A 23,011-nucleotide genomic window follows, 5' to 3' on the forward strand; every position below is an offset into this window, starting at 1 on the left:
TCGAGTCAGGTCCCATTGATCTCATGTGTGATTTCACATTTAAGAGGAAAACACGTGTCTGTGTTTTTTGTTTGGGTGTCTCGCCCCTACAGGGATAAATGTGTTTGGATTACATCGGCACACCCACACCGGTGACCTGTGTTTCTGTCCTTTCTCTGCAGACCTGTGTGCCATGCTCGGATACAGGTGTTTCTAAGCCAGTCAGGGCTCATGGGGCTTTGCTTTCTTGGTTGGTGAAATGCTGTGGTCCTAAGGAGGGCCTCTAAGCCACCTGCCGAAGGCGGATGCCCAGGCCTCTTGCTTTCTCAGCCCTGCTTACTGGTTCTGTTGTGCCCAAATTTCCAGACCCCCCAAAGACGACCACCAGAGTCCAGAGTCAAAGCCAAACAGCAAGGGTTGTTTATTACGAGTTCGAACCCGGACCTCTGCGCACTCGTTGCGGGTGATGCTAAGAGGTCCCGAGCTCAGGATCACAACACTTTTTATACACTACTTTTGGGGAGGCAGGGACTTAGCATACATCATAGCATCTTGTAACAAATAGCCACATACCGCGGGAAAATAAAAAAGGAACTCTGTAATATGACTGGCGCGCTACAGAGCGGGAAAGGGCTGGGAACAGATTATTGGTTAGGTCAAAGGGCTGTCATTCGTCAAACTGCTGAGTTGGCGCCGCTAGGGTATGTGTCACCTCAGGATTGACCGGGGTCTTCCTGTCAAGCCGTAGGGCACCAGATGGTGGTTCTCTCTCAGCCCAGAGCCGGATGGGGGGCCCTGGGAGCAGCCATTCTGTCAGGTTCAATTCTAGGTGGGGGATGTGTGGTTACAGAATGTCTATAGAAAGTCTGCTGGTATTTTTCCATCTCCTCATGGGTTAGCAAGCGGAGGTACAGAAGCAGAAATAGCGGTAATGGTTATAATGTAGGCATCTCAGTTCAACGCAGGCCTCACCTCCATTCCACCCAGGTCTGGGAGGACAAGGCAGGACTGCCAGTGTGCAAGTCAGTGGAGGCACGAATGGTAGGCTGTGGACTCCATCTTCCTCAGGGGGATATGGTGGGACATACCCAGGTCTGACCGCTATCCCAAGGATGTCGTGCCCACAGGAAGCACGAGCATGAGACCAGCACCGGGCAGCTACAGGGACGGGACTCCCAATAAGTGAATCAGTCAGACCCCTGGCCAGGATGATACCTCTGGGTCCAGCTCAGGAGCGACAGTGGCTTGGTGGGTGACTTTGGGCAGGCCTCCCTTTCTCACCAGGTAAAAGGGGTGGGGGATGATGGCGGCTGGGCCAACCTTCTCCCCACGCCACGCGCAGCACTGAGCCACACAGACCGTGACTCTCACTGAGGCTGGGAACCTAAATCTCCCGAAGCCATAGGGAGCCTTAGAGACAACGCGTTTCAAATTTCGCCCACGCGGAGGCGCCGATTCGCCAACCCGCAAGGTCGCAGCGTTAGGCAGAGCTGAGTGGAGGGGCCGCGGTGCCCGCCTTCTTCTCCCGGGTTCCACGCCTCTTCCACCACCTAGGCTTCTGGGAGGGCAGCCGCGGTTGACCACGCCCCGCGGCCGGGAGGGGGCGGGGATAGGGGCGGGGCGCGACTGTGAGGCAGGGAGTGGGCGGGACTCTGGATGTGGGGGCGGAGTCTGACGGTAGGCGGAGACGCAGTTCTGGCGGTGGGGCGGGGAGGGGGCGGAGCTCGCGCCTCGAGGTTCCGGCCTTGGGGGCGGGGCCCCGGCCGCCCCGCCGCGTTCCGCGGGGCCGTTCCACTCTTCCGGCCTCGCGTTCCATCCGGCGCCTCCACCTTCCGCCCGGCGCAGGCTGTCGGCGCGAGGGTAGCTGGGTTCCACCGTCGCGCGGCCCTCGCGGCGCCCGAACCCGCAATGTCGGGCCCCAACGGGGACCTGGGCATGTCGGTGGAGGCGGGCGCGGAAGGCGAGGACGACGGCTTCGGGGAAGCAGGTGACCAAGGGCGGGCTGCTGAAGCGACCTTTGCTTTCTCAGGGCTGCCGTCCTGGAAAGGGGAAGCGGGGCCGCGCTGGGGGGTTGGAAGAGACCGCAGAGTCCTCCTACTCCTCGTCCCTGGTGCTGCGGCTGCAGGCGCCGGCGGGGTGGGGGGGTTCAGGGCGAGCACCTGCGAGTGGGTCCCTGGAAACCGCAGCACCAGAGAACTGCGGGCAACCGGCCCCCTTTTACAGATGGGGAAGCTGAGGCCGCTTCAGGATCACTCTCCCTTTTGGCATTTGCTCCAGCCGCATCCTGTAGCCCCTGGGGAGACGGAGACTCCTGAGGGGATGGGGCTGGTGGTCCGTCTTGGCTTAGTGGGAGGATCTGTCTGGGTGGGCGAACCCGCCCTGCTGAGTCAGCATCTCCAGCCACCTTTGTCGGTGTGACCGGAGCCTTGGCGAATGTGACCTGCTTACAGAGCAGCCTGTTGCCTGCCCAGCACTGCGAGGGAGGGGGCGGAGAGAGACCCATCAGCTCCCTGTCACCTTGGGGAGCCTCAGTTTCCCCGTCTGTTAAATAAGACTAATGATTGGTGTCTCCTGCATTGAGAAGAGTCAGGATTAAATGAAGCAGAAAAAAAAAGTGGAAAATAGTTAATAGGATCGAAGCATGCAGGTGTTTGGTGAGTGGTTATTTTTCTCTGTAGCGTAATAAAGATTGGTTTCTCAAGTCGAAGGGCAGGACTTAGTAAATGTGAGAAAAGTATGCAGTCTGCTTTTTGTTTTGTTTGGCTAACAGCTTTATTGAGCTCTAATTCACATATTATACAATGTATCCATTTAAATTGTACATGTCAGTGGGTTTTAGGATGTTCAGAATCATGCATCCATCACAGTAGTTTCAGAACACTTTGATCACCTGGGAACTGCATTTAATAAAGAGGGAGAGGACCTCCCACAGGGTGGTAAGTAGTAGGCTGGTCAGTTTGCCCTGGGCGCTGCAGGTGAACAGAAGCCAGATGTGTAGAAGGAAGCCTACAGTGGCAGCAAGAGCCTTCAGGAAGAGCCGCTCAGGTGTCACACTGAGTGGGTGTTGGCAGATTCACGGAACTTAGTGCAGTGTGGAGGTGGCTGTCCCAGGCAGAAGGCAAAGGCTTAGCACTGGCAGTGCCCTTGACACAGATAAAGCCTGGCCCCAGTGGTGTGGGGACACCACTTGCCACCGGCCTGTGTCACCTGACACAGAATGCGCAGTGTTGATAATAATGACCATCTACTAAGTACTTGCTGTGGCCAGACCCTATCTGAGTTCTTAATACATTGGAATCCTCACAACCTGGTCCTTATTCCCGTCCCAAAAAGACGCAGTCACTGGCTGGGGTGGAGCAGAGTGGGGACCGAAATCCAGGTGCCCTGCTCCCTCTGAATCTTGGCTGTGCCACCAACCAGCTGGCGGATCCTGGATAGGTCCCTTCCTTCTTGGGCCTCAGTTTTCCCATCGGTACCACAAGGGGCTTGGACTCTACAATCCAGGAGGGACTTTCCCGGACTGTCCTCTGTGAGGTGTGCCAGCTTCGGGCGATGGTGCTCTTCCCTCAGAATGCACACTTGCACCCATATCCCAGACCCACTCCTCCAGCCTGGCCTTTTCCAAACACTGCCAGCAGCTCCCCTCTTTGTCCCAGGCTGGCAGCTGAGTGTGTCTGAGTCACAGGGCTGGCTCCGAACTGGGTCCGCAGTGGGCACAGGCCCAGATCTTGGATCCTAAGGGACACTGTGCTGCTGAGAGGCAGGTCAGGAGTGGCTGTGGAGGAGGGGGTGATGGTTTCTGGTGGAGACCAGGGAAGGCTTCTTAGAAGAGGAGGCGTTTTGAGCTGGTCCTTGAATGACTTGTGGTTGAGGCATTCTGAGTGGCAGAGACAGGTGAGCAAAGGCAGAAAGGCTAGAAAGTCAGAGGCTTTGTTCACTCATCCATCCATCCGTCCATCCATCCATTCAGCTAGTGCTTACTGCGTGACCACGAGGGCACCACGGAGACAGCAGGGAACACAAGAACATTCCCTGTCTCACGAGCTCTCTAGTCTGGTGGGGGACACAGCAGCACACATTCACAGTAGTCTACCCTGAGGTGAGGGCTGTGGAGGTGTGTGGACGACAAGAGGATCAGGAATAGAGGCCCGATCCCGTCTGGGGAAGCTCCCTGTGACCACATCCATGCTGAGACATGAAGGATGAGAGGGACTCATCCAGGAGGAGAGGGGGAGGGAAGACAGGAGGACGCATTGCAGGCAGAGGCAACCGCATGTTCAGGGGGTGGGAGGTGGGTAGAGACCCGTGAGAGGAAAGGAAAGGGCATGGGAGGAGGGGCTAGAGGGGGCGGGACTCGGGGCGGGGCCTTGGAGTCTGGCCAGTGCTTTTCTGGGCGGTGCTTTTCCAGGCGGGGTTAGGGAGCCTCGGAAGAGCTGGAGAGTAGGGCTCTGGCCTAGACTGGCTGATTCCGAAGGTGGGCTCTGGAAGTGGAGAGGAGACTTGGCACCTGGCAGGACTTCCAGGGCAGGACACTGTCTGGCTGACTTCCCCCGAGCACCCTAACCCTAGAAAAAAGGATGGGACTGGCTGGGGGCTCTAATAATACCACTAAGGTATTATTTCTTTTCACTTTTGGTATCCACCCATTTTCCAGATGGTGACACAGAGGGTCAGAAAAGAGGTGTAGGGACTTGTCCAAAGCCCTTTTGTCCCACAGGCAGGGGGACACTTTGGGGGAAGGTGTCTTTGAGGCCTGAGGAGACTCTCAGAGAGCCAACTCTTTTCCCTTCCTCCCAGAATATGCTGCCATCAACTCGATGTTGGACCAGATCAACTCCTGTCTAGACCACCTAGAGGAGAAGAACGACCACCTCCACGCCCGCCTCCAGGAACTGCTTGAGTCCAACCGGCAGACACGCCTTGAGTTCCAGCAGCAGCTCGGGGAGGCCCCTAGTGATGCCAGTTCCTAGGTTCTGGGAGCCCCCAGCAGGCCCCAACCCTGCCTCCCTGGGCAAGACTCTGGCCTGGGCACTCCCCACCTGACTTAGATACCTTCTCAAGAGCTGGCCTACTGGTGGGTCTGCCTGCCTCAGTCACCCTTCCGGTATACCCCTTGGCATGCCTGGGCCAGACCCCACCACCCGACATCCCCTTCTGGGGTCAAACGTGGGCCCTCATCCCACCCGCCTTGCCTGCCTGCCAAGTTCCGGGGCACTTCCCACTCTACCCAGGCTTGAGCATCCACATTAAATGGGTCTCCAACACCACTGTGCCTCTCCTCTGTATCCTGGGTGTGAGGACTCCACTGGCCCCCAGAGGTGACTGGCAACTCACGGGCCTGCTGGTGGGGTAGCGGTTCTTGGCCTTCTTGTTATTTCTGGACACAGAGGGAGCAGATGAGGGGTGAGGCAGGGCTTCCTTCCTACCTGGTGCCCTCCTGGACAGCAGTGGATTCCCCAGCCCAGCTGTGACAGCACGGGACGTGCTGTGTGACCCTGTGGATACACTCAGCTTCTCTGGGTCCTAGGGCCTTTCACTAAGACAGCCAACTCCTATTCATGCTGTGTAATCTCGCTCCTGGCCTCAGTCTTCCCAGCTGGCCAATCACGGGGTTGATCTGCTTGTCCACCTAGCCCTGGTGACCCCATTAGAAAGGGAGACAGGCTGTGAGAGAGAAAGTGCCTTGTGACCCCAGAGGCCCTGCTTAGGGAGCCTGTCTGGCCTTCCGGCTTGGCCACTAGAGAGTGTGGATGCTGGCTGAGAGCAGGCTGGGGTGCTCCCTTTCCCCCATCCACCCAGACAGAAGGGCTGGTGGGTACTGCACAGCCAAATTACCTTCTTTTATTCGACTTTCAGTAAAAACACCAACCATGTCAAATTTCTACACAAGACTTCTATAAAGCATGGTGGACCCCAACCCAGACGGGGTGCACGTGAGGCGCTCCCTCCATCAGGGTTTGAGGCGTGTTGAGCGCCGCGGTAGCGAGGGCGGAGGGGGTTGGGCTGTCACCTTGCTGGGGGTTTTCGCTGGGTCCTGGGTGCTGGGCTGGGTGGGTGTGCGGCCGCCAGAAGTGAACAGAGCAGTCAAGGCGTTGCGGGCGTTGATCGCACACCGGCGGCTCACGGGCCTGCTGGTAGGGCTGGGGTTCTTGGCCTTCTTGTATTTCTGGACACAGAAGGTACAGATGAAGCAGGGCCCCTCCCCAGCCTGGTATGCTCCATGCCAGCAGCTGCCTCCCCAGCCTGGCCAAGACTGAATGGGACATGCTGTGACTGCGTGTGTGTGTGTGTGTGTGTGTGTGAGAGAGAGAGAGAGAGAGAGACACCCCATATGGTGCTCTCAGCCTCCTGGGGCCAGAGCTCTGGCATTAACAGCCTGGCCCTCAGCTCCCCCCAGAACAGTAGCAGGAAGAGCTGGGTCCCACCCCTACTCAGGTTCCCTCTGTGGGCAGGGCCTCCTGGGGGGTGTGCCGGTGTGCTGAGGCCAAGTGCAGGAGGAAGGTGGCTGCTGGCCGTGCTGGGTGGGCAGGTGGGGCAGGAGGCCCCACTCACCTGCAGGTTCTCGAAGTGGGCCAAGGACTTGCAGTGGGAGAGCTGTGCCCCCGAGTTGCTGTGGTAGAACTTGTGGCAGATGCGGCACATGTAGCCCATCACAGGCACCAGGAAGTCCACACCTGTGGGACAGCAGCGTCCAGGGACTCACCCCACTAAGCCAACCCGGTGGCCCGCCCTCTCTGGGGCCCCATATGTTTGTCCACCCTCCAGGTGTGAGGAGAGAAGAGGACGAGGGGAGAGGCCCCCTGGCCAGGATGCTGTGGCTGGGATCTGGAGGCTGGGCCCGGGGGCCTCAGCTCCTGCGGGGGGTGGGGGGGTCTGGATCAGAGTCTTACCGTATGCGGTATTGGGGCTATAGGTCTCTGAGCCTTTCCACTCCTCTATGGATATATCTCTGGACCTCACCTAGAAATATACAAGTGTGGGCCTTGGTTCCAGCTTCCTCTGTGCTCTTCCCACACGCCGGTGGGGCCTGGTTTCTACCCATGCTTCTCAGCACCATCCCCTTGATTCCCAGGAGGATATCCAGGAGGTTGTGGGTGGCATTCTCTGAGCCTTAGCACACGCTGATCCTGCCAGGGTGTCCTTCCCAATCTATAATTTTTGAGTTCAGCTCAATCACCATAATCCATGCCAGGTATGCCCAACACATCATGAATGTCCTCTCTGAATCCCCATGGTTCACCCATTTTACATAAGAAGAAACTGAGGTCCAGGCACAGTAACTCACTTTTCCAGGGTTCACAGAGGAGCAGGGTGGGTAACCCTGGTGAGCCCTAAGCCCTGGATACACTCTTAACCACGAGCCCCTGCCAGCTCCCTGAATGCCTGATGTTGCAGTGACCTCAGTCCCGGGGGGCTGGGTTTCAGGTGATCAAGGATGCCTCATCTCACCTGCTGGACACAAGCCCCTTCCGGAGGAGGCCCCTTCCGACTCCAGCTGCACAGGCCCACCATGCTTGGTAGAGCCCTCCTCCCCTTACCAGGCAAACAAATGTGCCTTCCAAGAGTGACAACCACTCCCCTTTGCCTGGGCTTTGACCCACCTTCACAGCGTGAGCTGGGACTCCAGAACTGGGGCTCAGAGAAGCCAAGGGGCTTGCCTGAGGTCACGCCATGGCTGGTCGCATGTAACAAAGTGGCCTCACCCCAAACCCACTTGGGGCTGAAGACCACCATTGCATCCGTTCATCCACAGCCCCTCCACGATGCCCCTCTGGCTGCCCCTCTCCACTCCGGCCTGCAACAGGCAAGCTCTGGGCAGGCAGGGGCCTTGATCCCCATGTAGTGCCACATCCAGCACCAGGGCCTGGCTCAGAGTAGCTGCTTTTCTTTTCTTACACGAAAAGAACCCAAGTTCCTCCAGGTCCTTGCTTGTTATGAGCACAGGCTCTGGAGCCTCGCTTCCCGGCATCCAAGTCGGTGAGATTCAGCCAGGAATGTGCTTGGTACACAGCTGGCATATAATAAATGCTTGGTGTTGACTGCTACTACCATCATCATCCTCATCTCACGCTGATGCTTCCCGTGTACCCCGCACAGTTCTCCTCCGTGCCCTTTTACTGGCCTGGGATGCCCTCTCCCTCCCTCAACACAGGTCCAGCTTTCAGGCAGGCTTCGAAGTCCTGTGGCCGGCCACCTGTGGTCCTCACAAGGTGTGTTTGCACCTAGTCGTATGGAATACAGTTCCATGGATACTAAATCATGGCCCACGTTAGTGCCTACAATGCCAGCACTGCGCCCCTGGCCTCTGGGAGGGGGGTGAGGTCCCGCCTGGTCTGGGAGTCTAGTCTCCAGCCTGTCCCACGCCCCACCCCGCCCCAAGCACCTGCTTGCAGAATTCCTCCTCAACCTCGATCTCTTCTTCCTCGTCGTCGTCATCCTCCTCCTCCTCTTCATCACCCTCAAAGCAGCCCACGGCATCCACCGTGATGAAGTGGTCCTCATCCTGGCCGGCCGTCTCCTTCTCGAGCATCTTCAGCTGCCCAGGGGGATGGGGCCAGGGTTCAGGTCCACTCTAGGCGGCTGAGGTGCCACCCCCACCCCCCTGGGCACCTCCAGAGCCCCAATCCCTCTGGACTTGCCGAATTCAGACTGAGCTAAACCTCAACCCGCTGTGTGGCCTCGGCCAAGGCTCTGGGCCTCCCTGGGCTCACATCCTCCAAGGGAGCTGGGGCTACCTCCTTGGCTTTGTCCTTGTGTCCCTGGGACTTCACGTGCTCCACAAACTTGCGGGGGGTCTTGAAATAGCGGTTGCAAATGGTGCAGAAAGGTCGCAGGGATTGCTTGGCGATCTGGTGAAAGGAGGGCCGGCCAAGTGGGTGGTGAGCAGTGTCCCCAGGGGCAGCCAGACTGTGCCCAGTGACCCCTCCTCTCCCACACGCAGGCCGCCACCTCTGGCATCAGCTGGCTGTGCTCCGCCCCTTCCCTAGAACATGGGCACACGTCCCCCTCCCCGTGCCATGGGCTTCCAGCAGGTGGCAACAGAGGACAGAGATAGGGCAGGGCCAGAGAGGAGCTGCCAGAGGACCCCCACGAGCCCTGTGGCTGGGAGACAGCATTGTGGGCGCCCTCGCAGCTCAGACCTTGTGGTCCTGCGTCCTGCGGTGCTGGATCAGGTCCCCCATGTAGTAGAGCTGACAGGTGTTACACCAGCGCCTCGGCGGGGGCTCTCTGAATGGTGACAAACAGAACGAGTGTGACACGGCCCTCGTTGGGAAGACAGCCACTCTCCCAGGATGCGCCATAAATGTAACGCAATTCCAACATGATGTGTTTTTAGAAACTTAACAACGGTTCTGAGATGCATCTGGAAAAATACTTAGACAAGAATAATAACCACGGAAGCTGGGCAGGGAGAGACTGAGAAGCATCGGGGACACCAGGAGGCTAGCAGGACGGTGACAGACCTGAACCTACCTGGCCCTGACAGAGCAGATGCCCTGTCCTTCCTGGAGCTGTTCTTGCCCCCCACCCCCAGTAAGCCAGACTCCCCTCTGATACCCCAAAGGGCCACTGCCACAGCATTTTCTACAGCAGACAGGGAGGACCTGATCCCCTCTCTGCCTCCGCTGGACTGTGGTGAGCTCTGGGAGGCCAGGGACTCCCACTGCAGGTCCCAGGGCCAGGCACGGGATCAGCCCCGAGTTTCTGACTGTGTTGGACGAAGGAAGAACGGCAGCCTATTGGAAGGACTGTGGCCTCAGGGGACCCGGTCAGGCTTCAAGGGGCAACATCATCAGGAGACGGTTCACTGAGTTCCCCGACCCTAAAGCCTGTTTGCAGGATGGGCCACACCTTTCTAGTTTCCTTGCGTCCACAAGATAGATTTTTATGTAACTGAGCTCATTCTGCAAATGCGGATTGGAATCCCGTTTTGTTTTTTTTTTTTAAGATTTTATTTATTTATTTGAGAGGCAGAGATCACAAGTAGGCAGAGAGGCAGGCAGAGAGAGAGGAAGGGAAGCAGGCTCCCTGCTGAGCAGAGAGCCTGATGCCGGGCTCAATCCCAGGGCCCTGGGACCATGACCTGAGCTGAAAGCAGAGGCTTTTACCCACTGAGCCACCCAGGTGCCCCTGGAACCCTGTTCTAACCTGACGTTTCCACAGCCTTCTGAATTCCCTGCTACTGTCCTACTTAGGAGCTGTTCCACCACGTGGACAAGCCTGAGCTAACCCATCCCCCAGGAGTGGAGATCTGCCACACTTTCCAAAGAAAATTCTTCAACCTGACAATCCTCTGCAAGGAACGTCTTCAGGAGTCACCTTTCTTCTGTATTTATGATTACTTCTCCCAAGGAGAATTCCTGGGTCCCCTCCCTGAGCAGGGGGAGGTTTAAGGCTCAAGAATGTGCTACACGCCATGTCGGGAAGTTCTTCTCAAAGTGAGAACCATCTAATGGAGAGGCCGCTGCCTCTGGAGAGAGCGCTCCGTCACCCAGGGCATGCAAACCGCAAGCTCTGAGCTGTGACCCTCTGTGAGTGCTCCCAGCGGAGTCCCCAGCCACTGCCTTGGGGCCTGTCCAGCCCATGATGGGGTTGGATTCGGCCTCCCTAGGCTTTGTTTCACTGTGATTGTGAACTAGCTGCTAACATTCTGAAATTGGGAGACTTCACGTACAAAGCTGGGTTTCTAGATTCTCCGGAACAATCAGGAGACCTGAAGCAGAGGGGCTGTCCTGTGGGACAGAGCCCATGCCCCCCAGCACGGCCTGAGGCGGCGCTGACCTGCTTCTCCCCTTCTTGTAGGCCTCTGTGACTGCCCACAGAGTAGTGAAAGGTCTCCCAGCGTCTACCAGGTCTCCTCAGCCCATGAGCTAGTCCTGGACTCCACAAGGGCTCATATTTTGGATCAATGATGCAACCACGACAATAAAAGGGGGAGATGGAGGGTAGCTGTAACCTCGGGCTACAGGATGACCGAGGGGGAGGGGTCAGCACCTATGCCAGGGAACCAGGGGTCTGTGCCATGACCCACTTCCTTCCCACTGTTCCTGCCTGGATGGCACCTTAAGAGACTATCTAGTTCATGAATTCTTGCACTGCACCCTTTACCAGGCCATTTTACAGATGAGGAAAACTGAGGTCTACAGGTAAACAGTTAACGGTGTGAAGGGGCCTCTGGTGGTGAACAATACTGAACCCAAAGGGAGACCTTGCAGATGGTGGACTCAGGGCCCCCCATCGGCCTGGCCTGCAAGGCCGTCCACCCCCCGGCATGGAGCCTTCGAGATCCCCCACTCACTCATCTTCTCTCTCCAGCACATCCCGGGGCACGGGCAGCAGGGACAGGAGGCAGGCCTGGCTCGTGTGCTGGAGCTCCCCGAGCCGCTGCTGGTGCTGGGTCCCCGACATGTGGTTCTGGAACTCCTGCGGCGGGATGAAGAGTGAGTCCGGGATCAGTGGGGGAGGGTGGGGCCTGGCCTCAGCTTCACGGCCACCCCGCTGTCACCACCACCGCCACTGAGGCCATTTTTCTTACAACAGCCCTGCGGGGGCCAGAGCATGATGGTGAACAGAGGCGCCAAGTGAGCACACAGCACCTAGAGCTTTGACAGCTCCCCCGGGGCACTGCGTGAGCCCCTCAGAGACAAGGAGCAGTATGACTGGCCTCCAGACCCCACGGCTCTGCTAAGGACGACACTGGCAAGCAGTCACAACAACACAAGCATAGTGCTGTTAAGGCTACTCTGCTCTCTCTGGGCTGGGCCGGGGGCTCTGGACTTCAAGGTCAAGTCACCAAATCTTCAGAGCCTCCCAGCAAGGTGGATTCTTGATGTTTCTTCATCTGATACACATGGAAATGGAGGCACACATAGGGGAGTCTGCCCTCCGGCGTCTACACTGCTAGCCAGGGCTGATTCAGACCTGGCCTGCTGGAACCGCAGATCCTAACATCTTGGCTGGTCGGGAAACGTCTCCAGAGCAGATGCACAGCTGCCGTGGCAGGCGCTCACCGTGCTCACAGGCCACTCGGGCAGGGCTGCCTGGCCTGTCACGCCCTACAGACACCCCCACCCTGCCCGCCGGAAGCCCCCTCCCCGGGCCCGGGCCTGCAGTACCTGCTGGCTGCTACAGTTGGCCTTACAGAGGTAGCAGAAGAACTGGAGGGTCTGCTTAGAAGGCGTGCTGGCGGCGACTGGGGCAGTGGACGCGGAGTCACCAGCGCGGGGCACAGGGGTGATAGGGACAGTGCTGAAGGCCCGGCTGTCGCTGCTCTGCAGGATGGTGACCTTCAGGGAGCCCCCGGCACCCCACACCTGCACCGGGAGCAGGGGCAAGAGCTACCACCGGCGGGGTACCTGGGATGGGCCAGGCCCCCCATGCTCCGGCATCTTGCCAGAACCTTCCTGACAAAGATGGGGAAACTGAGGCACTGAGCTGGTAGGTGACTGTCCAGGCTCACAGAGCTAGGGAGTACCACAGCCAGGACTCGGCCCTAAGACCACCCTGCCCCACCCTCCCGTGACAGATGGAGAAATGGAGGCCCAAAGAAGGAACCGGGTTTGGCCGCAGTGACACCCTGAGGCAGAACTGGAACCCGAACCGCATGTGAGGTGTGGGCTCTGTGCTCTCTCCCCTGGAGCAATGTTCCCCCTATGAGGGGACCCTGGGGTCCGGTCTGGGGACAAGCAGGTTGGAAGGGACTTGTCGCCACAAGTACCTCCAGTTCTTCCAAGCAAAGGCATGGGAAGGCAAAGGAGCCACAGTCAAAGCCAGTCTGCTCTGCCCAGGGCTCACGGTGGTGGGGAAACAGGAGGGGCCAGAGGGGTTGGGGTGGAAGACCCTCCCGCTGCTGGGACCCTGGTCCCCGAGCAACCCCAGCAGCATACCAACCCACCCCTAGCATCTCTCTGGCTCTTTTTTCACATTCTCCCACATCGAGGCCACCGGTCAACTCGTCCTGGCTCTCCACGCTGACCTGGGTGCCCCCCGGTTCTGGTGAGGCCTTCTCCGGGCCTGAAATGATAGATGGGTCCGTCTCCCACCGGCCTATGGACCTGGGATTGATAATCCCCTTCTCTACCCATGGCCAGGCCCTTGAAGCCTCTGGTGGGGACAGCCCCAAGCCCTGGTCAGGACGCACGGCGCCAGGGGAGGAGCCAAGGGTCCAGGCAAGGCTGTCCCATGCCGGGGGAACTAGGCGCCAGGGCTCACTTACCGGCTGCAGTATCTCTCTTATCCGGCGGCGACTCCGGCGCCGGCTCCAGTGTGGGCACCGGCACCCGTGGCGGGGACTGAAGCCGTCCCTTAGTCTGGTCCGGCGGCTGCCCGGGCGACGGCGCTGGAGGGTGCCCCCGTGGCTGATCCGGGGGCTGGACCTGAGGATACGTCTGCGTCTGTGCCTGCTTCTGCAGCTGGGTCTGCACCTGGCCCGGGGCCTGGGAAGGTGCCTGGGGCTGCGCCTGTTTCTGCGGCCCCGCCCCCTCCTGCCCGGGGCTCGGCCCCACGTGCTCGGGAGAGGTCTGCGTCTGCGCCTGCTTCTGGGGTTGGTGCCTCGCCGGGGTGTCCACGGGGGGCGTCAGTGGCGGCGTCTGCGGCTGCACCTGGGCCTGGATCTGCAGAACCCGTGGCTGGAATCGTGGCAATACTCGGGCTTCCGGTGGCTCGGGCAGCAGCTCGGGTGTCTGTGTCTGCTTTGGTGCCGTGGTGCGAGCCCGAGGTGGGACCTTTGCCTGCAGCTGCCCGGGGGGCCCCTTCTCTGTGGGCAACTCTGAGCTAGAGAGGATGGAAAGATAGCTTCCAGCGTCTCCCAGCTGACCCTTTAGGGGCTTCTCAAAAAGGCCAAAATCCAAGTTCAGTCCTAGTTCTAGCACGTACAAGCTGGGCATTCTGGGAAGGGCCTGCAGTTCTCCCGGCCCCAGCCGCGCCTAATTAAATTGGGAGGATCACTCAGCCCTACCTCCCACAATCTGCTAAAATGAATCCAAGGCCCTGTAAAGCTGCCCACCCTCTGCCCACTTGGAGGCCCCAGATGCACACGTTCACTTGTCCAACTCAGCCACCTAGCCTGCCTCCAGATGGCTCAGTCCCAGGGAAGACACCAGAGACTCTGGCCAGGGGCCTTCCCAAGTGAGATACAGAAGTGGGTTTGACCTTTCTCCAAGCCAGATGCCAAGGCCCTTTTCTTCCTCCAGCTCCCTGAAGAGTCCTGACCACCCCCCACAAAGCCCCTCACCCCCAGCCTTTGCAAGAATGAGGGTATAGGTCCCCTGGGCCTGGGCAGGTTTTCAGCATCGGTTACCTCTTTGACCTCTTAGCTGGTGGCTCAGATGCCTCGCAAGACTCGGGGGTAGGTGCTAGAGTGCGCTTCTCCTTCATGATGTCATCTGGGCAGGGTGGGGAGCCTTGGTCTGGAACGGAGGGCAGAAGAGTGACTGCCGATGCCGTGTAGAGCACAAGCTAGCTCCGAGAGATGGGGCCTGGCCTCTCCCTGTGCCAAGAGCCCTGCTTCCCAGGTCCGCCTCCATCACTGACCCTGCACCCACCTGCCCCAATCCGTGGCCCCTCCAAAAGCCCAGCAGCCTCCCTCCCTTACCTTTCGGCATGTTTGTTCGGGACTCGACAGCTTCCTCAGACCCCTCTGGGGGGTCTGACTCGTCCTCCATGGGCGTGGTCTGAGAAGAAGAATCCTGCTTCCTTTCAGAAACTGGTTCTGACATCTGCCACCCACCCTTGTAAGTACACCCTGTCCCAACAGCAGAAGTGATGGTCCCCTAGGAGATGAAGGGGCCTAGGGACCTCTGGTTGGCCTGGTCCACAGGAGCCTACAGATGATCCTAAGCACCCCAGGAATCGTCTCTAGGTGGGTCCATCTAGCTGCCTGGCTGTTCAACCAGATTTGGAGGATACAGAGGAGCCCTCCTAACTCCGCAAGCATCTTCTCCACGAAGCAACCACAAGGATCCTTCTAAAATGCAAATTTGATTGTGGTTTTTGCCCCTTTCAGTCTGAAATCCTTCTTTGACTCTACAGTAATCCTTCCTTACCCAAGCCCAAAACCACCACCCAGTCTGACCTCTGCCCGCACGCCCCCACCTCCAGCCACGCTTCCCCGCTCTCCCCCTCACCCTCTCTAGGTCCACGCTGGCCTCCTCTCCGGTTCCCCAAAGTCCTAGGCTTCTTCCTGCCCCAGGCCCTCACCCACTCAAAGGTACTTCTTACAGGAAGCCCTCTTGACCCCAGAGCAGACCCTTCATACGGGTTCCCAGAAAAGCCTGGGATTCCTTTTTGTGGCTTTTTCCAAAGTCTTAATTCATTGGTGGGAATATTATTTGCATGAATGTCTCACCACTGCTGCCACCTTTTGCCTGGACCTCCCCAGCCTAAGACCTCCATGAGGGTCAGGCCAGATGTGCCACTGGCACCAGGGAGGCCCCTAGAGGACTCACAGATGTCTGCTAAATAAATGCATGGCTCCGGCCGGCCACTCCAGTAAGCCCCAGGAGCCTGCTCCCGCCTCCCTGAGCCCGAGGAACTAGCACCGGGCGGAAACATGCACCGCATCAGGACTTCGGCCTTTCAGAAACTATCTGGCTCTCATCCCGCACAACAGGTGCATTGCTGGTCTGCAAGTCAGGAGGCCTGGGCTCTGGGTCTGTGCAGCCCAGGGCAACCTCCACCCCACTCCTTGAGCCTCAGTTTCCCCAGATGTAAAACGAGTGGCGGGGAGCTCTAGACAAGAAGACCATGTGAGTACAGGCCCCAACTGGCAGGCTGGAGGCTGGGACCCCTCTCTGGAGGGAGACGCCTCACCTCCAGATGTGGGCTGGCCTCAGGGTAGCCCAAAAAGGGGGCGTGCCGCGCCTGCCCTGGAATGTTCTCAAGAGCGTGCTGTGTGTGAGGAGCTGCTGGGACACGCAGGAACAGGACAGTCCCAGAGAAGTTATCCCCTCGCAAGTCTCCTTGACTCTCTCTGCTTACGTCAGGAAGAGCCTCCTCTGATACCTTTCAGCCCCCAACCTCCACCGCCCCATCTCCCAACAAGGCTCAAGGAGCTGGGGGTACAGTTCCAGAACCTTTGGTTGGCAACAGTGTAGAGTTTAGGGTTTCGTCACATTGTTTTACCCCCTTACCTTTCTTTTACTTGCATGGACAGCAATTAATTTAGATTGTTTTTGAAATTTCAGGTAGTGACATAATGTTTCCTTATTAAATAAATGTAATGGAGAAGGTAATTCATTTAAAGCTAAGCCCCCACCCCAGGTGCCTGGCTTTTCAGCTCTCCAAATGTCGCCAGCCAAACTGATATACAGGTTTTGAAGACTAGGTACAAAAGACCAAGGAATATAAAATGCCTCGTTCATTTTTTAAATATTGATTAAAGGCTAAATGATAATGATAATATATTTTTTCCCATACTGGGTTCACTAAAATCTGTCGGTTAAATTAGCTTCACCAGTTTGTTTTTCTTTTGTTAATGTGATTACGAGAGACATGTAAATTCCATATATGGCTCATCTTTTCTTTCTACAGGGCAGCGTGGATTTACTGAAAACCATTAAACTCAAACTACTAGAGTGTTCTGTCATTTGTGTCTCCGTGTGTTTGCAAAGAGAGAAACATCAGGTCAATTAAGATTACTGGTGGCGTTTGGATATGGAAAACATCGCATCCACTGGATATGGAAAACATCGCATCAGAGGTTCACAAATATCTGAAATTTGGGAAACCCTAAACAAGGCCAACTTACGCTCCTCTTTTTACATATGGGGAAACTGAGGACCAGACTGAACCAGGTGGGTGCAGCTGGGCTGATGCCCAGGTAGGACCTTCCCGCTACCATCCCCGCTCTCAGCACCACCAACCCCCATCGGCCTTCACTTACCTTGCGATGAGGGGTGCTGGAGGTGGGAGTGCGGGCCTGTTTCTGGGGAGTCCGCCCTGAAAGATTGATCTGGGAGGGGTTCATGGGGACCCCGACAGGAGGGGGACCCAGCAAGGACTGCCGAGTGGCCTGGGGGAAGAACTGCTGTAGATTCGGGGTAGCCAGCTGTGGGGGAGTGAGGCTGGGGGGCGTCAGGTTCGGGGTCGCCAGGCTGTAGCCCCGGAGGTTACCTGTGGGCAGGAAGAGGGGAGAAGGGTTACAATGCTGTTGGATGCTAGAGGCCAGGGTCAGGCGTCAGCCCCCCAAAGCAACATGGAAACAACACAGATGACTTTAATAGGGACCCTTCCCATGCAACAGCAGCCAGGGGAGAGAGGTGAGAACCGAAGGCCCACTCCCACCTTGGGCATTGGTGGTGAGGGGGCTTTAGGGCTGGCTTTCCGCTCAAGCTGAGGAGGAGAGGGACACTGTGATCAGCAACTTGTGCACACCCGCAACCCCACTCCCTCCAGCATGCTTTAGGGCACACCTTAAGATGTGTAAGACCCAGCACAGTACCCCTAGGGAGAATCAACAAGTTGACTGAGTGCTCCCTGGAATAAGAAGACGTTGTCCTATCCCACTCACCCCCCTTCAAAAGTCTACTGGGAACCAGGCACTCGCTAAGCACTTGGCATGCACGGCCTCAGTCACTCGGCCCAGCCCCACCTCAGGGTGGGTGTTATGGTCCCAACCAATGACAAAACGGACACAAAGTGGAGGAGTAGCTAGCCCAGGGTCTCTGCTCATTCTGCCTTCACTCCTCTCCACCTGCTTAAATCCTTCCATAGCTCCCTGCTGCTTGGAAAGGAGCCCATTCCTCACCTTACGGGGGTCTGGCCCTGCCCTCCTCCCACACCTCCTTTCTTACCGTTCTCCCCACACATGCACCCGCTACACTCCAGCCATATGCTTCTGTGCATCCCTCAGCAAGCTGGTTCCTTCCCGCCTCTGGGCCTTTGCATATGCTGTTCCTTCTGCCTGGACTTTCCTGCCCTGACCACCTCCGGTCATCCTTCAGATCTCCCGTTAGGTGTTTATCCGCTGAGAGGCCTTCTCAGATCTGCTGTGTGTGCCCAGAGGCGCCAGCTTCCCTGTCCTGGGACGAACTGCACAATTTCCTTGTCTGCTTCCCACCACCCAACCACCCTGGAACTCCTCTTAGGGCAAGCACCTCATCTAACTCAGAGGCCCAGTGCTCAGGAAGTTCGAGTGTAAGCGACTGTTCGAATCCTTGCTCCAAAGCTGGGATATGAAGCATAGGGGTTGAGGACATGGGTCAAATGTGCTGTCACACCTAGTTCAAGTCCTATAGCCCAAGCTCTGTGACCTTGAGCAAATCACTTCCCCCTTCTCAGCCTCAGTTCCCTCATCTGTACAATGCGATAATAATAGTGCTTGACCCGTGGTTTTATGAGGATTCACTGAGATATACAAGTGTGCCTGGGATCCAGGAAGTGTTCAATTAACATTGACTTAAAACAAAACAAATACAGGTACACACATGTGCAGAGAGAATGCCAACCGGCTATTAAAAACAGTAAGAACAAGAGATCTCAAAGATCTAAAAGAAAAATGGACAAAGGACATGGACAAGTCACAAAAAGAAATATGAATGTTTAACAAACAAATAAAAAACGTTCGACTGAACTAGCACTCCAAGAAATGTAAATTAAAATATTAATGATGTAGCTTTTTTGCCAACCAAGTTAGTAAATCAGGTATATATACATATATATATATATATATAAAAAGCATATAATACCCAGTGTTGCTGTGGGCATGGTGAGACCGCTACTGTCGTACGTGGCTGGTGGCATTGCAAACTGGTCCAGTCCTTTGGGAAAGCAAGTTGGCAATACTTATCAAGAGCCATAAAACATCCGTCCCCCGACACAGCTTTCCTACTTTTCGGAATACATTCTAAGAAAATCGTCTCAAACATGACATTCAGCCCCGTGTTATTTAAAACAGAAAAAAGGAAAAAAAAAAAAAAAAGGGAGGGTGGGGCTCCTGGGATCAAGCCCCACACGGGGATCTGCTTCTCCCTCTCCCTCTGCTGTTCCCCCTGCTCATGCTCTCTTTCTCTGTCAAATAAATAAAATCTTAAATAATAATAATAATTTTTACAGAGACTGTCAAATCATCTGGTGAATGATCACGCCATTCTAGTCCAGGAAAAAGCAGATACAACCTTTCACTTCCATGTCAGTAACCAACCACAATCATATACAAATACCCAAGTTTGGGCCTAGAAAAAAATTGGGAGGAAATACACCCAACCCGTGACAGGTGTCTTCTGTTTTTGTTTTCCTTCAGGAGATAAGTGAGTCTATCTATGACAATTTGGGGTTCCTTATCCTCTAAAAAAATTTTTTTTTCACTTTTGTTTGACAAGTGTGACTTTTAAAATGGGAAAGAAAAGGAGGGACATGCATGTGTATATATCGTGGGTCCCTGTGCGTGCTTTTGTCTCTCCACCTATCCACTGACCATTTTTAAATCAATTCCAGGACCTTCCACGCCTGTGTGGCAGGGCTGGGAGTGACAACCAACACATCTTCCAACCTGGCAGCGTACCCCGCTGAATGGCAGGACAGCCTAGGGTCTAAGAACACAGCTCTGTAGCAAGACCTGGGCTCTAACTCTCCCTCTAATCCATACCTACTCCCTGGGTGACCGTGGGCACATGATTCCTCTCTAGGAATCAGTTTTTTCATCTGTAAAATGGGATCATGAGTGTATCTTCCTCCACCCACCCCCAGGGTTGTCAGCAGAGCCGAGGAATTGTGTTTGTAAAGGTCTCAGCACAGTGCACCACCCAGAAGGACACAGCAAGCCACAGCTACCGTGCAGGAGGGGCTGGGTCTGAATAGGAGCTTGCCCCAGGTCACTGGGGTCCTAAGATTAATACTGAATGGGCTCAGATATCTGGAGCAGCATCTTAAAAGGAAGAGCTGAGACTGCTCTCCACATGGGGAAACTGAGTCAAGGGCACAGGCCTACTACATAAGGCTAGAGACACCCACACGGAGATCTAGGGGGTCAGAAGGCTCAGGCCTTAATCTAGCTGCATGATCCTGGGCAAATAGTTTCCCCCAGCTCTGGACCTCAGCCTCCTCATCTGTCAAATGGGATGCAGGGGAGAGTGGTCCAAAGAGATCTTTTTCTCCATCATCTCATCTAATCTGAATGGGAATGAGTTTGTGCTAAGGACTGACTACAGAGCCAGCACCACGGCCAAGGGCACGCCTTTGCCATAAGAAAGACCCATGTCCCGCTGAGCAACTCTGGGACTACCACCTCCTGCAGCCTCTGAGTCCTCAGCTGCAGACTAGGACACCGAGGGTAGCTCCCTCTCAGAGTTAGCATGTGGATTTGCTGAGACTGAGTGCCAGCGGGGATGCTGGGGATGCAACATGGGCACCAGCATGAAGAAGCAGTGAGAAGGGGCCGGTCCTACCTTGCAACTGCTGCAAAAGCAAAGCTCTCTGTAGCACAGAGCCATTGAGGAGGGAGGCGGAGTTGGCACCTTGGAGATTCAGAAGCTGCTGCTGTGGCTGCTGCTGGGGAAGCCCCCTGTGTGTTGGAAGTCGGGGGGGGGGGGTGTCAGAGGGCTTTGGAGGCGTCAGACCCTCCCTCTTCCCTCACCTCCATTCCCTGCCCCTCTCTACCGCAGCCACGAGAACCTCTCAAGGTGGGAACTGACGGCTTCCGGGGCTGAGACAGGGGTGTCCCTGGGAGAAAGGGCTGGGATGGGGTTTCCACGAGGGGGGTTCTGAGTGCCACGGCTGAAGCCGCCCACCCCTCCGGAGGGGAGCTCACCGGCTGACGGCCATGGGCAGCGGGGCTTGCGGGGGGGACTGCTGGAGCAGCTGCTGGAGCTGGAGGAGCTGCTGCTGCTGGAGTTGCTGCTGCTGGAGCTGCTGGTTGAACATGGTGGCTGAAGGAGGGACATGGAGTAAGGCAGGACCCCTGAGTCCACGCCTACCCACCCCCGCCCCGTGGCCCTCAAACACCTGCCCGCTGAGCTTCACGGCCACACCCCAGTCCTGCCAAAAGCATGCCGCATTCGCACCCCGATGCTTTCAACACCCCTGCCCCCGCCACTTTCCCGCAAATCCTGCCGACTGTCCTTCCCTCGACGCCCAACCCCGCCCGCCATCTCCCACACTCCCAGGACTCGGTCCTCCCGGGGGCGTCCGACCCAAAAGCACATGCCCCGCCCCCAGCCTTTCTCGCGCTGTCACAGCCCGATGCCAGCCCCTCTCCACACAGCCAGCCCACCCTAGTGCCTATTTTGTGTCCATAACAGCACCCCCAGCCTTTCGCTTTGGCCTCCGAACAAAGTGAGAGGAAGGCTTCCCTCCCCCACTCCGCTAACCCTTCCTCTGCAGATCCAGCCGGCATTACACATCAAATCCGGTCATCCCACCTGCCCGCGATGCCCGCAGCCTCCATCCAGGTAGACCCTGAGCCTTCCGGGCGTCCCCCAGTCGGGCTCGGGCCGCGCACTTCGCTTCCCCGAACCCCCTCCGCAGTCGCCCCGCCTCCACTGACAGAACTGGCTGGGCAGCTGGAGCTCGCGGCTCCCCGCAGGCCTGGCCACTTGAAAAGCTGGTCTGCGGACCGGACCGCCGCAGCGCCCTCTGGAGGACCGGAGGACCCGGTGCCGCTACCCGGCCGCGAGGTCCTGCCCGGCGTTCTGGTCTCGCTGCAGGGAAGGGGCCGGCTTACCGGGCGCCTCGGCTGCCACCCGCACGGCTTGGGGCTGACAGGGGGCCCTAAGCGGCGCAGACCCTCCGGCCCGCGTCCTCTGCCCCGGGAACCAGCGGCTCCGAGCCCGAGGTCCGTCTGTCTCCCGGAGGGGTCTGTCGTCTGGCGGGGACATCGCGGGCGACTTCAAGAAGGACTGTTCCCAACCGACCTCCCCGTGGCCGCCAGTGTCCCGCGATCCGGGGGCCCCGCGCGGGGCTGGGGTGGGAGGGGCCGTGCAGCCGTCGTCGGCACATGCGGGGACCGAGACCCAGCGAGAGGGTGACAAGCACAGCGGGCTGGACAATTTGCCCTCGAAGCGGGTGGGGATGTCCGACTCCAGGTGTTTCTTCGATTTGACTCGGGATGGGGTGAGGAGGGCTGAGTTCCATTATGAATAACGGCGCTCATCCTGAGCCTAAAACTGTCCTGCCCCAAGGACTCTTTAATGAAGACTCGGTCCCTCATTCCGGTGCCCTTCTCCTTGGTCCCCACATGGAGTCACTGAGCCAAACAACCATCGGCTCTAAGCAACGATCCCTTTTCCTTTTTCTGTTACCTAAAACCGTCCCCTAAAGGTAACAACAACCCGGGGCAATGGGCTTCTATTGCATTAAGCGCCGCTTAATGGGGCACGGCGCACGGTGGCGCTAGAGGCAAGCGGACTGGAGGCCGGTGCCGCGCGCTCGGCTGCGGAGGCCCGAGTGAGTCAACCAATCGCTGCAGTCGTGTGACCAGCGCAGCCCTAAAAGCTCTGCACAGGCTCCGCCGCAGCCCGGGGCGGCGGCACCGGCTAATTCCGCCTGGATTTAGAGGCGCGGAAGGTGGCTCAACGTGGCCACCGCGCCAGGCGGGGGCCGGAGTCAGTAGGACTGCCCTTGGATGGAAGGGCAGCCTGGACCGTGGGAGCTTTGAAGGCCTGGTCTTGGGCATAATTTTATCCCGAAGGGCAGGGAGCGCTAGGGGAAGGTGTCTAGGGAAGAGTGTGACAGCATCACCTCCGCCCGGCTTAGAAAACTCACTCTGGTGAGAACCAAGACGCAACCAATAGGGACGGAGAGAAGGAGTTAAGATCCTTAGGCTTCCCAACTAGGTCCAAGCACGCAGAAGTCTGAGAGGTCGAATCCGGGCTCGACTCCCTCTGGCTAGGGGACCCGGGCCCCCTGGGGAGTCTTCTCTGAGCCGGTCTATAAAATGGGTGTTCCCTCCCTGGGTGGGTGTGAAGATGATATTACCTAATGCTAAGCGCTGGCACTTGGCACTGAGTGAGCTTAGCAAATTGCCAAAGTAAAATAAAAAACACAAAATAATGCTCATGCCCGTGATCCTGTGTTGATTCATCTTTCAGAAAAGCAA

The 23,011-nt window shown here is 57.3% G+C and overlaps 2 protein-coding genes across 17 annotated transcripts; one reads left to right on the forward strand and one right to left on the reverse strand.

Annotated features, from left to right (window-relative positions):
* Nucleotides 1-1,676: 1,676 nt before the first annotated feature.
* Nucleotides 1,677-5,246, forward strand: BBLN (bublin coiled coil protein). The gene is made up of 2 exons (XM_082695752.1): nucleotides 1,677-1,966; nucleotides 4,777-5,246. Exons 1-2 carry the CDS (start codon nucleotides 1,888-1,890, stop codon nucleotides 4,947-4,949), a joined length of 252 nt encoding a protein of 83 aa, XP_082551878.1. The 5' UTR covers nucleotides 1,677-1,887; the 3' UTR covers nucleotides 4,950-5,246.
* On the reverse strand, nucleotides 2,727-21,837 carry CIZ1 (CDKN1A interacting zinc finger protein 1). Of its 16 annotated transcripts, none has more exons than XM_082695739.1 (18): nucleotides 21,638-21,835; nucleotides 20,726-20,843; nucleotides 20,364-20,479; nucleotides 18,666-18,737; nucleotides 16,862-17,091; nucleotides 14,573-14,651; nucleotides 14,279-14,387; nucleotides 13,196-13,752; nucleotides 12,875-12,993; nucleotides 12,096-12,293; nucleotides 11,279-11,403; nucleotides 9,120-9,207; nucleotides 8,715-8,828; nucleotides 8,363-8,515; nucleotides 6,870-6,939; nucleotides 6,532-6,653; nucleotides 5,990-6,145; nucleotides 2,727-3,856 (listed from the first exon to the last, which is right to left on the reverse strand). In XM_082695739.1, exons 1-18 carry the CDS (start codon nucleotides 21,789-21,791, stop codon nucleotides 3,803-3,805), a joined length of 2,634 nt encoding a protein of 877 aa, XP_082551865.1. In that variant the 5' UTR covers nucleotides 21,792-21,835; the 3' UTR covers nucleotides 2,727-3,802. The 16 variants fall into 16 exon arrangements, with proteins under 16 accessions (XP_082551865.1, XP_082551853.1, XP_082551863.1 ...); XM_082695727.1 differs by having other exon boundaries at nucleotides 2,727-3,892; nucleotides 14,573-14,666; XM_082695737.1 differs by having other exon boundaries at nucleotides 14,573-14,666; nucleotides 21,638-21,834.
* Between the last annotated feature and the right edge of the window lie 1,174 nt (nucleotides 21,838-23,011).

The sequence above is a fragment of the Mustela nivalis genome, assembly GCF_964662115.1.
Source record: "Mustela nivalis genome assembly, chromosome: 13".
Lineage (NCBI taxonomy): Eukaryota > Metazoa > Chordata > Mammalia > Carnivora > Mustelidae > Mustela > Mustela nivalis.